This window comes from Mustela nigripes, chromosome 4 (genome assembly GCF_022355385.1).
Source record: "Mustela nigripes isolate SB6536 chromosome 4, MUSNIG.SB6536, whole genome shotgun sequence".
Lineage (NCBI taxonomy): Eukaryota > Metazoa > Chordata > Mammalia > Carnivora > Mustelidae > Mustela > Mustela nigripes.
In genome coordinates this window covers 42,736,365-42,751,221 of record NC_081560.1, presented here as the reverse complement: position 1 = coordinate 42,751,221, position 14,857 = coordinate 42,736,365, and the positions used below count along the sequence as shown (strand labels likewise).

At 44.7% G+C, this 14,857-nt stretch overlaps 1 protein-coding gene across 3 annotated transcripts in view; it reads left to right on the top strand.

The window, feature by feature from the left end:
• BMPER (BMP binding endothelial regulator) overlaps window positions 1-2,084 on the top strand; it is a 251,913-nt gene extending 249,829 nt beyond the window's left edge. For all 3 annotated transcript variants that reach the window (XM_059396591.1, XM_059396592.1, XM_059396589.1), the window contains one exon: window positions 387-2,084. In XM_059396591.1, the coding sequence (XP_059252574.1) occupies window positions 387-568 (182 nt within the window). In that variant the 3' untranslated portion in view covers window positions 569-2,084. The remainder of the gene's footprint in view (window positions 1-386) is intronic.
• The last annotated feature ends 12,773 nt before the right edge of the window (window positions 2,085-14,857 follow it).

Sequence of the window (14,857 nt, the reverse complement as noted above, 5' to 3'; positions counted from 1 at the left end):
ATTCCTATTCATCACAACTTGATAGCTTTCAGCACTATTTGGAGTTGATTTTCCAGACTGCTCTCAATAACCAAATAACCTCATAGACTTCCTGGGAGCTTTACTAATATATAGTTTGTCTTCTCTGGGAATAAAAAGCTTTCCATTTTATTTTATTTTGAGGTTCACTAGCCCAGCAGGTGGACCTTAGATACTGTTTTTTTCAGGTGCCAGTGATACCCAGAGTGTTTGAGGAAGGTCGGAGGTTGGTTATTCCTTTGTTAAAATGCAAAAGTGCATCTGTGCTGTGGAAGGGCTGTAGCAGTGGTTGACATGGGGCTGGGGTTGAACTGACGTGGCTGTTTATCCACGTCTCACCCGTGTCTGCCTTTTTTTTTTTTTTTCAGCCACCCAATGTAAGCACGGGGCTGTGTACGATACCTGTGGTCCAGGATGTGCCAAGACCTGTGACAACTGGAATGAGATCGGTCCATGCAATAAGCCATGCATTGCAGGCTGCCACTGTCCAGCAAACTTGGTCCTTCACAAGGGAAGGTGCATCAAGCCAGTCCTCTGTCCTCAGCGGTGACCTTTGTTCTGCTCTTAAGACTTTGAAACCTGGTGTCCTTGACACTGAAGTGGAAGAGCCAATGAAGGACTGCAGTATTTGTGTGCGGATTCTTCACATACACACACAGAGAGTATATATGTGTACATATATAGATATATAGATATATTCAGAAACATTTCATCATTTATATAAACTATAGGTGGATTATTATATGTATATTTTTTGCTATAAGACATGTATTATTTCTAGGATCCTAACCTGTAAGCCATTGGAATCATTGTATAAATAAACCAGGTGTTGGTAATTTAATAAGGCAGCATGCAGACATATTGGATGGCTTTAACATCACATACATTTGTCATTTTTAAGAAGTTTCTAAGAAACCCAAATTGCCTGCCTGCATTAATTTTAGCTTTGAATCAAGACTTGCGGTTTAGTGGAAAATGTGTTTCTCTGGAGAAGGGCAAAGTTATCCAGGGGCATTTCATGCTTCCAAGAAGAGGAATGTATGCCTGAGAGAGATGGCTGGTGATTGGTGACAGGTCCTAATGGTGCATGGAAAGCAAGGGATAGGTTGTTAGACTTTCTTGGGTCATGGTCCAATATTATTTCCAAAACCGATTGGCTTGTTGCCAAGAAATATATATTTGTCAGTCGAGCATAGCCAAAGAATTGAATGGTTTCTTGCCATCTTTGCATATTCTTTGAGTCACCTAATTATGAATGTGTGTATGATGGATGTCCATTTATATGTCACAGTGAGATTAAAGAATGTTTGGGTGATATGTTAGTTTTATTGAGCATGAGCAGATATTTGGAGAAACTTTTGCACAACATATGAGAAAGTAACCATTTCTTTGAATCTTAGAGCAATTGAGGATGGGCAAATATAATAAGTTGATGTAAGCCATCTACCTTGTGTGACTATTCCATGTGTAAAATGAAAAAATCACTAATTAATTCCAGGGGATCCTAGTCCAGTGCTATTTGGAGACTGTTAGTATGTCATAATTATTATGCAGAAAGCCTTTACTGACCAGTTGATTTAACGTCAGGCCAAACAAAGACTGGTCTCTGTACTTGCTCTAATTTACTGGTAGTTTACTACTGGTCATCACGTGAGCTTCCTGAATTTTGTTTTCAGTTAATAAATGAAAATGTCAACAAAACAAAACTTACTGATGTCTAAAAATACTATGTTCTACAGTGTAGTCAATAAAGGGCTTAATATTTAAAACAATGTATTTTCTCTTCCAAGATGTGCTGTGTTATACTTCATAAGTAAACCATATCAGCTTTGGGCTCATCAATTTTATAACGGCTTTATTTAGACATATTTTATATAACCTACAATACTTAATTTCTGTAGAGTACTATTAATAGAGAAGAGCAAATCCCCAAATTTTTGACAATCCGTATGTTGCCATTACCTGTCATGCATTCGTGACAGCTCAAGTATTAATTTGGATTCTTTGCTGGGACATTTCCAGCTGTTTGAGTAAACTGAATAAAGCACAGAGTGTAATACTGACTGGCTGGGACACCAGAAAATGTGGTTGTTGTTGTTTTCCATGGGTCCTAAATATCTTAATATCTGGAACCCAAGGTAGCCTGGTCATTGCTTTAGTGCTACATTTGGAAAGAGAGCTTTTTAGGGGACTTAGGTTCCAAATATAGTTGTGACCTTCTCCACACTGTTTAAGCATTTGGAGCCACACTTTTGCTTATCTGTAACACAAAGAGGCTGGGTGGCATATGAGCAAGGTTAAGAATCAAGAAAACGAGACACCCTGCCGCTGATAGGATTACTTGCACAGAGATCTGAGACCATCGGAGTTCGCACAACTCTTAGATTTATAATCTCATGTATTTCCCCCTGTACTGAAAGGAAGGATAGGGCAGATCAGTGGACCTCTTCTGATTGGTTCCTTTTTAGATCATCTTTAATTCTTTTAGATTATCTTTAAATTCCTTTCCATTTCACACTGAGTTTTCACTTTATGAAAGAGAGACCACAGAAGGGAAAATTGTGGATGGTTATTTACTACTCATGATTCATCCAAGGAGTGAGTGACGATTAATAGCCCCTATCTCAGCATTTTCAATCACGTCTGACCATGGTGAAGGAGATGAAGACTCTTCCTCATGGACCAACTCTGGCAATTTGGGTGGCTTGATTACAAGTTTGTGTGATGTATTTTTATTCACGGCTAGTTTAAATATTATAAATTTTTTCATTCCTAATTCTAGAAAAAAGAGAAGGCAGAAAGGGCAGAGGGTTATTGGTGCCTACTAATCCCAGCAGGCAGCTCTGTGATGGGGGAGCATGGTAAAATGAGCCGAATGGTCCGTTTGCCATGTTCTGGTTTTGGCCATGGCTATAGTTGAACAATGATTTTATCAAATGATTGACCAGAATGGAGGTTAACCAAATGCTTCAATGGCAGTGGCCTCATCTTAGTTACATATTTTCAATGGATCTCAAGGCCAAACTCCTGCAGGGTTAGAGAAGTGGAAATGAATATTTATATATATGTATCCCAGGCTAGTAATTCGTGTTGGCGACACAGTATATATAAAATTAAAAGATGGGCTAATATCACGCTACTTACATGTATAAAATCCTTATTTTAACTATGCTATTAGCTATGAATATTGAATTTGATGAGGGACAAATGCCCTTGAGGAAGAACAAGCACAATTATGATTCCAATTGCAAGTAGCTTGTGCTCAGTAAGAGGAAGTCCTTTCCTGTCTCCCTGTGAAAATAGGAATTTTAAAGATTTTGAACATAAAGTTTTGAACTTGGAATAAAAATGAATACTGGATGTTGACAACAGCAATTATTGATGAAAAAGTTGAGAATCATCAACTCTTCAGGTAGAAGGTCTCCCTCTAACTTGTTGAGTATTGCCTGAGTATCTGACCACCAGATTGTAAAGGCCATCTCCTGATGAGATGAGAAGAGCCCAGTGGTTGACTCCTCCCCAGCTTTTGTTGACCGGATAACCTATTTTGACTGGAAAACTTTTTCTTATTATGAAATGTTTCAGACATATAAAAAGACATAGAGAATAATGTAAACACCCATGAATACATTACCCTAATTAAGAAAAATAACCTGGTAGGTAGTCAATAAATTTTTCTTACATAAATAAAATCAAGCCAAGCCTCATGGTTGCAACAGCTCTGTGTGGCTCTCTTCCTTGTTGAGTTTCTGTTCCTTAGCTGCTCTTTGTCACTCACATTGATATGGATCTGACAAATACTAAAGATGTGAGCTGGAAAGCTCCTGGTGTGGGAGAAGGAAAATGCCTTAGGGGACAGGTGCCAAGATATTTTAATTAGCTATCTCCTCCAAACATAACCCTCAGGAGCAAGCAAAAATGGTTTCCAATTCTAAATCCTGAAGTAAAAATCTTTTCAGAAACCAGGATTTTAATTCTGAAAATGGAGAGTGTTCAAGTGGCTAAGAATGAACAAAGAAGGAAGCGAAGCGAGACCAATTCTGCTGATTATGTTGACCTTGAATTAAGAACCCAGACGTTTAGCCTTTAAGGGGGCCCTTCGGGCTTTAAAACCATGTTGCTATATCGGGCTTCATTAAACCGATTGAACAGCACACTCCTGCATGAGATCCCTTTTTACCGCGGTTCCCTTTCAGATTAATTTTGAGCCAGCCAGCTTTGAAAAGATGAATGGCGGGGAGAAGCTTGGGAAATCCACACAAACATGAGCCTTAGAGGCGAATTCAGAGTGAGCCTGGCCAAGCAAAGCAGGAAATGTGTTCCGGGTAGAGGGAGAACAAGGCACCAAGGCTGCACCGGAAATGATGTGGTATAAAGATGTGAATGGATGGCCTCTTACGACTCTGCCAAGCAGCCTGAGTTTTACTCTTCGGCGCAGTACTTCCCAAAGTACTTTATGTCACAGTGCATTCAAGAAAACCACATTTGTCTGGGATGGGGTAAAAATACAGGGCTGTTTGCCGCTAGCACTTCTGTGATTAGAGCTTTGTCTCGGTGAGTGGAGGGAGGTGGGATTTTTTCAGGGCAAAGGGCAGGTGGGAGGTGCGTGAGATGATCCAGGTGAGACGAGATTAGCTCCCAAAACCAGAATAAAAACAGGAGAACTTTGTAAGAGCTTGAAAGGCGGATAGACAAGTTGGTGGCTTGCGTGATGGGGGGTGACAATGAGTGCCAGGCTGTCACATAAGGAACAGGGGGAGGAGGGCAGATTTACAGAAATTCCTCTTGCAAATCCAGATGTTTTCTTTAGGTTGTGTTTGGTTCAGTTCCCTAGACATTCTGAGCCTTCAGATGAAGATACGGGCCTTAATACTGTGACGATCACAGTTTAGGTCTTGGGACTTGTGGTAAACCAGAGAAGCACACGGCTGGCCGTGGAGCCCCAGAAAGCCCAATTTGGGGTTTTGGGGTTTTGTGTTTGGGAGTACATCAGTGAAAGTTTGCTAGAGAAAGTGACTCCTCAGCTGAGCCTTGCTAATCTAGAGAGGTTCTATTTATTCCTTACTAGGTCCAACAGGCTCTATGCAAAGAGGGATGTGTGTGTGTGTGTGTGTGTGTAAGCGCGCGCGCAGGGATAGTGCAGTTTAAGGCACTTACCCTGCATGGATAAGGAGAAACATAAGCAGGTAGCCTGGGCATGCAGAGAATAACATGTGTTTTGGTACTTTGGGGGTAAAACAAATCCAGAGCTTTCCTGAGTTGCAGCAATGTGGCTCACACCCTCCAAGAGGTTTTACAAACTCCCCTTGATTTCTAATGGGATGAGCCCAAGCCGAATTTGAGGACATTCAGGCATTTTGTTCTAAGCCCTTTTTTGCTTCCTGTGCCTGGGTCTGTTCAAGCATCTTTGATGTGTCTTCTGAGCATCCAGAGAGGGAAGGAAGTGAGAAGAGAAGGCTTCTAGTAAGACTGTTCTGTGTGACCTTCAGTGTTGACCTGTCTGACGAGGAGACATCTTTCAGACTCATTAGGCACTGGTTGCTTTTATAGGGCTATCCAAGGCAGACACTCTTAACCACTGCTTTTACTGAGTTGGCTGTGGCCTGATGGCAGGAGTAGGGGAGGCTCAGGGTCCAAACACTGGAAACCAGTGTCAGCAGCTCTGGTCACACCAACAGGTAAAATATCTGGAAAACATAACTTACTCAGAGTTCCGGTTGGAACAATCTTGTCATGTTTTAGCCACATTATGTCATAATCCAGTTTATGCTTTAAAAGCTGACATAAACTTCTCTGCTTCCTCCAACTGGAATTTGGCTTTCTAAGTAATTCCTCTGAGGGGTTCTTTCAGCAGCAAAATTTTGGGCTTTAGGAAATGTTTGTGGTGATGAAAAAGTTTCACTTTGGCTCCAAAAGTGTAAATACCATTTGTTATATTGCCATTTTCACCATGTTCCGACATATAATTTAAAGAATTGGATCCTGAACAGCTCCTTCTGGCTCGGGTACTGAAGCAGGCATGAAGGGGCGAGGAAGGCAGCAGGAAGCCCGGCCAGATCTCTCCCTGCGCTGAGCCGGCTGCTCTGGGAGCCCGCGATGTGAGGTGTTTCTGCTGGATCACCTGCAGGCTTCTGGAAGGAGGAGATTTGAAGGATCCTCACTATGAATTCCCACTGCCCTCCTGAAAAAAAGCCAGATCAGAGGTACCCTGTCTTAAGGAACAACTCTCTTGTTCACTTAGTTTGTTCTCAGAACTAACTGGCTATGATAAGAAATTGAAGTGGGAAGAAAGTGAAGCTGAAAAGACAGGTTTATCCACAGCATCTGCCATGCCTATCCCCCCCCCCCCAAAAAAAAAATACCTCAGGGAGGGCATAGGACGGGCTGCTTGATCATGCTGAAAACCATTCTCCACTCTGTTTCATGTGATGACATTGGGGGAGTGTCTGTCTTCACAGAGCAGCTCAGCCTGAGCAATTTCATTTCCATGACGGATCCACATGGCTATGTTAATTCTGTGATTCTCTGAGATGCACTGGGAAGGATCCTTCCAAGGATCTCTTAATTTACTAGGCCACCCCATTCAAAGGCGCTGACAGGTGAATTTAGTTTTGATTTGCCTGTTGAGATCCCCCATAATTCACGGTATGATTGTCTTGCCCTTCTTTGCTTTGCCATTAGCTCGGGCCACAGACTGGTTGCATTGTTTTGGTTAAAAGAGATAAAGATGGTGGCCAGAGGAGGATCCCAGAGGAACTGGAATGTTCAGCTTGGCTGGGCAGTGTTTGCTATGCCCAACCATGCCTGAGGATCAGAGTGGACCCATCAGCTTCACCCTTTTGCTTGGGAATAGAGAGGGCAGCAAGGGAAGGAAGGCTTTTTCCATATTAATTATCTCTAGATTTGCTATTTATTTCCTTTACTCTGAGGGGGAAAATATCAAGGAGCAGTATGGCATACACATTTTAATTTTTTTCCTTAAAAGAACATGGGTAAAATAAAAATTGTTGTCAAATTTGGGGAGTTTTATATTTCACTGGCTTCAAGTTCTACCCAATAGAATGTATTGAATGTTAAAATTTTCATATTTACTGATTTCAAGTGCATACATTCTGAATGCAATTTCCAAAGCCAAAGTTGTTTTCCTTGAAATTGGTTCCATAATATATTGTTCATAGGACTCACTCATTTGGACTATCTGTTTGGTGATAGCCAATGTATGGAAATATCTGTCTACATAATGTATACACATTTTATTTTTCTCACATAACAACGTTTATTATCTTTTCATTGGTAGTGCATGTGACTTCCATTTGTTTCTTCTCCTTCAAGCATAAGAGGACAATCCTTTCTACTGGGGAGGAAGAGGCCCGGGAGGAGACAGGGCAAGGCTGTGAGTCAAACAGCAAACATGTAACAGAAACAGCCCTGTGTACCTTTCTGCAGCCCCATGGAAGTGCGAGAGTCAGGCAAATGAAGCTTAATCTGTGTTGCCTTCAGACAAATGGAAGGAAGTGAAGTACAGTTTTGAGCTTTCCATCCTATGAACTTCATGGCCTGATGCACATTGTCTTCAGGCACGAGCCTTTTATGACACAGGGGAACAGAGTCCCCACGTCTAAAAACCTCCACTGAACTCCTTCAAAGCTGTGATCTGTCATCCAGATGTCTAGGCAGCGGGGGGGCAGAAGCAAACTTCCCGATGACTGGTCTCCATCTGTCCCGAGCCGGCGGGATGTCAGGGACTATGTGGGCCTGGTCCCACTGGGTGCTTGAACCGTGGATGTGAGCAGGTGCCCCAGGTAAGCCATCACAGGTCATGGGTACCAGTGTGTACAGGCCTGGGGAAGGGTCCTGCCAGATGTCCATGGAGCCTGTAGGACTGGCTGGCCTTGCTGTTTCTGTTCATGCTTCTTCCCGAGGAGGAGAGGGAAGGTTTTCCCTCACAGACCATGGATCTCAGCATTTCCAGCTAAAGATCCCAGCAGTTGGAGTAGAGAGTGCTGGGCTAACGGCAATGCTTCCTTGAAGAGAAACCGATCGCAGTGTAGCTTCTGGACACCTTCTACCAGGAGTTCAAACCAGCTGTCCTGTCAGCTGTTGATCTTTGACCATTCCCTTCTACGTCTGTTCCTTCCTCTCACCTTCCAGTTCTGGCCCTTATTTTTACTTCTTTCCTTCTCTCCCTAAATGGAGTTTTCCCAGGCTTCTCTCTCCATTTCCCTGTCCCTGTTCAAACTGGCCTGCCCTCCTGGCAACCTATTATGTTCTAGTTCTTTCCTGGCCCTCTTTTTAAAAATGTAGCTGACTGAGGCCTATGCATTATCAGTTTTAGATATCATATTTATATTGTCATTTTCTTATCTTGAGTCTTCTGGCATTTAACATCTTTAAGCAGTTGCCTATTTCTAACGTAGGTATTTAAGGCACTGTGTCAGATCAGAATGGAAGAACTTTAGAGGGCAGGAGGACTTTCTGTGGCCCCAAGCAGTGTAGAGGCAATGTGGACCCTACCTCCACAGAGGACTGGCTGTCTTTGCCACATGCTCTGTGAACCATTTTTACAAACTTCTTCTGGTTGTAAAGCATTCTTTCCATTTTTGTTTTGTTTTGCTTTGTTTGTAGAATATCTACAGTTTCTGATGTCAAACATTCACTGAAGAAAGAATTATTTCATTTTCTCCATTTTTGTGTCCTGACCCACATCCCTCTTCCAACGAACGGTGGCCTCAACCATTTCCCTACAGCTGTATGAGTGAATTTCGCAAAATTTTTCCTTCTAAGGGTCCTGGATGAAATTCCAGGGGTATGACATCAAAGCAAACTCAGTAAAATCGACTTTGTGGCATGTCTTAAAGATAATGTCATCCAATCAATCCAAGGATAATATACAAAATTTATTTGCCATCCCTAGGCTTCTCTCTCAAGGAAGCTCCAAGTGAATTTGAGTTGTTGTTTGTGTGCTGTAGTGGGGACTGTGAAGTCTTTCCCTGACTGTTGGAAAGAGGGCCATGAGCTAGTGGCAAGAGTTTCACGAGAGGGGGACCAGTCTGATCTGCCCCCTGGACCTCAGTGATGGGTTGAACTCCACCATTACCCAAGATCACCCTTCAATCATTAATAAAGACATTCTAAAACACACACACACACACACACACACACACACACAATGGAAGAAATTCACTACTCCTTTAGGAGTCTTTTGGAGAGAATTTTATGATCCATTCGACCTTTTGAGATACAGAAATTCCTGAACATAAAAACGTAGCAAGGCAGCTCAAGCTGCTTGTCAAATTGCAAAGTGGAAACCTCAGCTTACTACAAATTGGTCTAATTAAGCTTTATTAAAACCGGTACCCTGGGTTGAATTTTTATCCCTTGCACAAAGGATGACACTGCAGATTTCCACATACTACGCAGGCGAGTCTGATGCTTTTACGGGTGAAGTTTCCAAATGGGGGTGGCAACTCTGCCAGGGACAGCATCCCCGAAGCCCAGGGGAATGTATAAACTGCTTAGTAATTGCAGTCTTCATTCGGGCAAATTAAATGAAGTGAAAACAAAAGCCAGGTCCTGTCTTTGCAGCGTCTGTGTGAGCAGGCTCGGGCTGGGGGCTGGGGGCCGGGGGGCCGGACGGTCACAGGTGCTCCTGGGAACACAGCTGCTGCTGCTGCTCTCCTCCTCCCCCAGAGGCCCCTCCTCTCAATCCCCGTCCTCCTGCCCTGAAACCTCCGGGGACTCTTAGTGGAGGGGAGAGAATCCCACCCGACGCGGTCGCCGCGCTGACGTTCGACGACAGGCTTTCGTTCAAACGTGAGCGCTCCACGGCGTGAGGACGCCGCGTCGGCGGGAGGCCGACGTCCCAACACAGGACACGCTGTCGTCTTCTCCAGCTGCCCTGCCAGGGCCAGGGAAAGAGTCACCGGCCTGCGAACAGTGGGAGGTGGACACGCGTCCTCTGGGTGAGTCCGTGAACGTGGGCGGCGCCGGCCACCCCCGGGGCCCTGGGACCCTTGGGGACTAGTAGCCCCGTCTCCTCCGCGCGCGATGCTCCCGCTTCCAGACTCAAGCTGTCCAGCCGCCCCCTGGCCAGCTCCCCCTGGACGTCCAGCCTGCGCCTCACAGGCCGTCCCAGCTCCACATCCGTTCTCCTCTCGGGCTCTCCCGCCTTCTCTCCCTTCCGGCAATGGAGGCCGCCGCCAGGTGCAGAGCCTGGGGGAAGGGCGCGCTTGGGGGACGTTTATTTTGGGAAGGGAACCCAGGGAACAGTAGTGAAAGATTGCGGAGAGTCAAATGGAGAGAGGGAAATCCTGTCCAAGGGAGTATGGCTGGGCTCTTACCACTGTGGGCTCCGGGGGCTCAGCTTCTGGTGGGTTCTCTCCGGAGAGGCGGCGTGTTAGCCACCCGTTCCCCACCACCGCCCGTCAAGGTCAGAAGTTGCCCCCGCGGTGTGAACGTCTGGGATCTTCTGGTTTACACAGGTCCCAGAATGCCTGGAGCAGAAAGGGCAGGAGATGCAAAGTGCAGGGAGGCCAGAGGCGCCGCCAGGCTGCGCACTGCCCACCACCCCTTCCCCGCTCTGTCCCTCCTGTCCCCTCTGCCTGGCAGGTAGTTGCCATAGCAGCTGCCAGAACAAAAAGGAGGTGGAGAGGTTATGAAGGGCACAATAGCTGGGAGCTGTCCTTAACACCACCTCGTCTGCACCTCGTATTCTACTCCTTAGTAATTCTTGTCAACTGTACTTTTCCTTTTAATTATTCTTTTTAAAAATTAACCTATAATGCATTATTTGCCCAGGGGTACAGGTCTGTGATTCATCAGTCTTACACAATTCACAGTGCTTACCATAGCACATACCCTCCCCAATGCCCATCACCCAGCCACCCTATCCCTACCCACCCCACACCCCAACAACTCTCAGTTTGTTTCCTGAGATTAAGAGTCTCTTAAGGTTTGTCTCCCTCCCCCATACCATCTTGTTTCATTTTTTCCCTCCCTTCCCTCCACCACCAACCACGTCGTGACAAATGGCAAGATCTTGTCTTTTTGATGGCTGCATAGTATTCCTTTTCATATATATATCACCTCTTCTTTATCCATTCATCTGTTGAAGGACATCTAGGTTCTTTCCATAGTTTGGCTATTGTGGACATTGCTGCTATAAACATTTGGGTGCACGTGCCCCTTTGGATCACTACATTTGTATCTTAGGGTAAATACCCAGTAGTGTAATCCCATTCCTACGCTAATTTCTCTTCTCTCCCCACCCACCAATGTATCCTGAAGGTAGGGGCCAGAGTAAACTTTTAAAATCTCTTATCAGGGGCGCCTGGGTGGCTCAGTGGGTTAAGCCGCTGCCTTCGGCTCGGGTCATGATCTCGGGGTCCTGAGATCGAGTCCCGCATCGGGCTCTCTGCTCAGCAGGGAGCCTGCTTCCCTCTCTCTCTCTCTCTCTGCCTGCGTCTCCATCTACTTGTGATTTCTCTCTGTCAAATAAATAAATAAATAAATAATCTTTAAAAAAAATAAAAAAAACATAAAATCTCTTATCATTGCATGGTCTGCCTCCTTTCAAAATCCAGCAACTACTTGTCTCAGCTGGAATAAAATCCTAAATTCTTCCTTGGATGTACAGAAGCCTGTATGTTTTGACTCTTGGCTCCCTTTCAGATCCCATCAGTTCCTTCTTGGACTCCTCTCCCCCTTTCACTCTGCTCTAGATACTCAACTCTCCACAGACCTATCTGATGTCTCCAGGTGCCCAGTTGTTCCCACTTCCAGGCTTTTCCACTTGCTATTTCCCCTCCCCAGAATGCTGTTCCTGCAGCTGCTTGTATGTTTCTCTCATGTGACATACAAGTTGCAGAGCCTCATGCAAGGGCTTGGGGTAGAGGTAGGAGGGAATACCAGAAGCCTATTTGCCTTCCCAGTCCTCAGGGTCTGATCTCTTCTGTTTCTGTGGTCATTGTTTGGCTGTTTCCATCCTTTTCTGTCTCTAAAACTTTGGAGAGTCTTTGTTTTTTGTTTTGTCTTCTTTCTCCTCCTCAAAGCACCCCTGTGTATTTCCAGTGACATCAGTGGGGTTCCTGTAGCCAGTGCCAAAATCATGGGATTTGTGGTTAGAGAAAGTTAGCTTTATATTCCAGGTTCCCTATTAACATGTAGCCTGACCTTGAAAAAGTTGCTGAATTTTTCTGAACCCCTGTTTCATCAACTGTAAAATGAAGACAATCCATTCTCATTAGACTGTCATGGGAATTTTAATGAGGTTGTATACTTCCCCCCCCCCACCCTTTCTCTGCCCTTTATAAAAATAGATCATTTACAAATTAAAGTGTTTTTAAGTCTGAGGCAATCTATTGTCATTTTCAAGAGATAAATTCCTAGTAGGCAGAGTGATTTTTTTCTACCTTTATTCATATATGTATGTATACACACACACACACACACACACACACACACACACACACACATATATAGAAGATATGGGGGAGTTTACCACTCACTGTTTTTAGAACAAGCTCCCACAGGTCTGAGGATGTTTAAAACAGAAATGTGTTTAAATGTAGATATAGATCATAGGAGGACAAAATCCTTCCATGGGACCAGATGAAAGTCTATTTAGTGAGGGAGCAGATAGCCAAGAATCCCCAGATGCCCTGGGCTTTCTCTCCGTTGTATTTTCTCTGGAAGGCCTGTGTCAGGAGAATCATAGAGAAGCCAAAGTCCCTGTCAGAGTAAACTGAAAATTCTAGTCACAGGAGTCATTTTTTGTTTGCCAGAGAACATTAGTACTTCAATGGGTGTGAACCCAGGGCTCTGATCTGGAGGCTTCTAACAGGATATTAGCATTCTTGGAACCATAGTATGTGCATCATGCATTTGAGGGAGCCCTCACTTCTTAAAGATGAGCACAATGAGGGTTAGAAATGTGGAATAACCTGCCCAAATGTATGCAGCTAATAAATGTCAAAGCCAGGAATTAGAAATTCCATTTGAGTCACATGACTTCCCTAGCCACTGTGAAGCCCCAGCAGTATGGGCCACAGGAAGTAGATATTCTACTGAGTTCAAGCATCCTGTTTGTTACCTGAAGGAGGAGGAAGGTGAGGAGGATTGAGAAATCAACAGACATTGCCGTGGAACCTGAAGACAGTTGGTTAACCCATCCCCTTACTCAGAGAACCAAAGCACAGGTAGCAAGTTCCAGACCAATGGGATATGGGAACACAGATGTTAGCAAGGGAGGGAGCAGGGAGTCCAAATGGATGACATCAGAGACATAATCTGCCTTCCTCATTGCCCCTTCCAGTTTGAGAAGAAATAGGCTATGCTTTAAATGAAAGCTCTAGTGGGTCATTTTCCAGCTGGACCCAGGACATGGGGCTTGTAGGGGTATAGTGCTTCAGAGAAGGAGCTGAGGGGACACGAAAGGGGTCAGCCAGGAAGGTGTGCTGTGCAGAGTCCGTGTTAGGATGGTATCAGAGGGTGGTTCTCTACCAAATCCACTGATGTGCTCCATGAGAAAGAGCTGCAATTTGGATACTTGCGATGCCTCCACAGCTGAAAGTAAACTACAAATAGCATTAGTTATGTAAAAACAGACTTCTGTCACTTTTGCTGTAGCTCTCCTGCCACTTTCCCAGCTATACCCCACCTGATGCTGCATCACCAGAATCAGAGTCAAAACAAGGGAAAATAGATGTTGGTCTAGGGGATGTAGGGGTTAGACCTTCAATGTATGAATGGACACGGGACATGATTTAGTCCCAAACAGATGGCTCCCACGAACACTGCACAGACAGAGTTCTCTTGTTCCTGCCAGTGGTGGGGGGGGGGGGCATGGTCTCCATTTGCCACCCTTCCCTCCAGGGGCAGCTCATGGCTGCTTTTGGAAGGAGTGAAAATTCAGGCTACCCACTAGACCTCTGCCAACACCACCAGGCTCAGAGAGGAGGCCCCTTGTTATTGCTCCCCACATGGCCTCCACTAACACTGGAGAGGTGCTCCTTATTAGCATTAGTGAGTAGAAACCTCTGGGTTCTCTAATACTACCCAAATAGAGGAGTGAGGCATCTCATTACAGCCTGGTGGGTTTAGAAGTCTATGCTTCCCAACTGACCTTGGGTCAAAACTGGGATCCCATCAATTTTGCTGTATTCTATGTGTTAGAAGCAAGTCACCAAGGCCTAGTCCACATCTCAGGGAAAAGTGTTATAAGAAGGGTCAGGGATCATTGGGAGCCCCATCTGAAACCATCTACCACAGGGAGTAGAGCATCCGTTAATAGTGCTTGACTAAACCATTATTACTCACTTAAGTCAGACCCAGTAGAGGGGATCTGCAGGTACAGGAAGCACATACGCTGGAAGCAGCAACTGAGGCTGTTGTCTCATTGGCTGCATGGTCTGTTAGGACAACTCTGCATCTCTGTCTCTTCTGCTATTCTTAGCTAGTTGGCTACTTTTAATTAGTCTTGCACTCCATTTGCCTTCTACAAGCATTCTTATTCTTCCTCATCCTATTTCTTCTCCAGAAGTCTACACTGAAGGATTCCCTTTCTATGTGGCTTTAGACTGGGTTTGGCTACTAGTAGGACTGGCCAAAGTCAAGGGAGAATAAACAGAATAAGGTCTGGTACTTATTTCTCAGGTCTTCTGTCTACCAACTAAGATCACAAGGCTGTGCCCACACAACTCTTTCTAGATTCTAGTGACTGCCCCTCTCTTGTTCCTTCTTATATTTATTGGTGATTGTGTCGCAGTGACTAGACCTGAGATATTGAATTATTCCTTGTGGTTTCCTACCCCCACCCACACCTTTATAAGTAGCCCGTTTT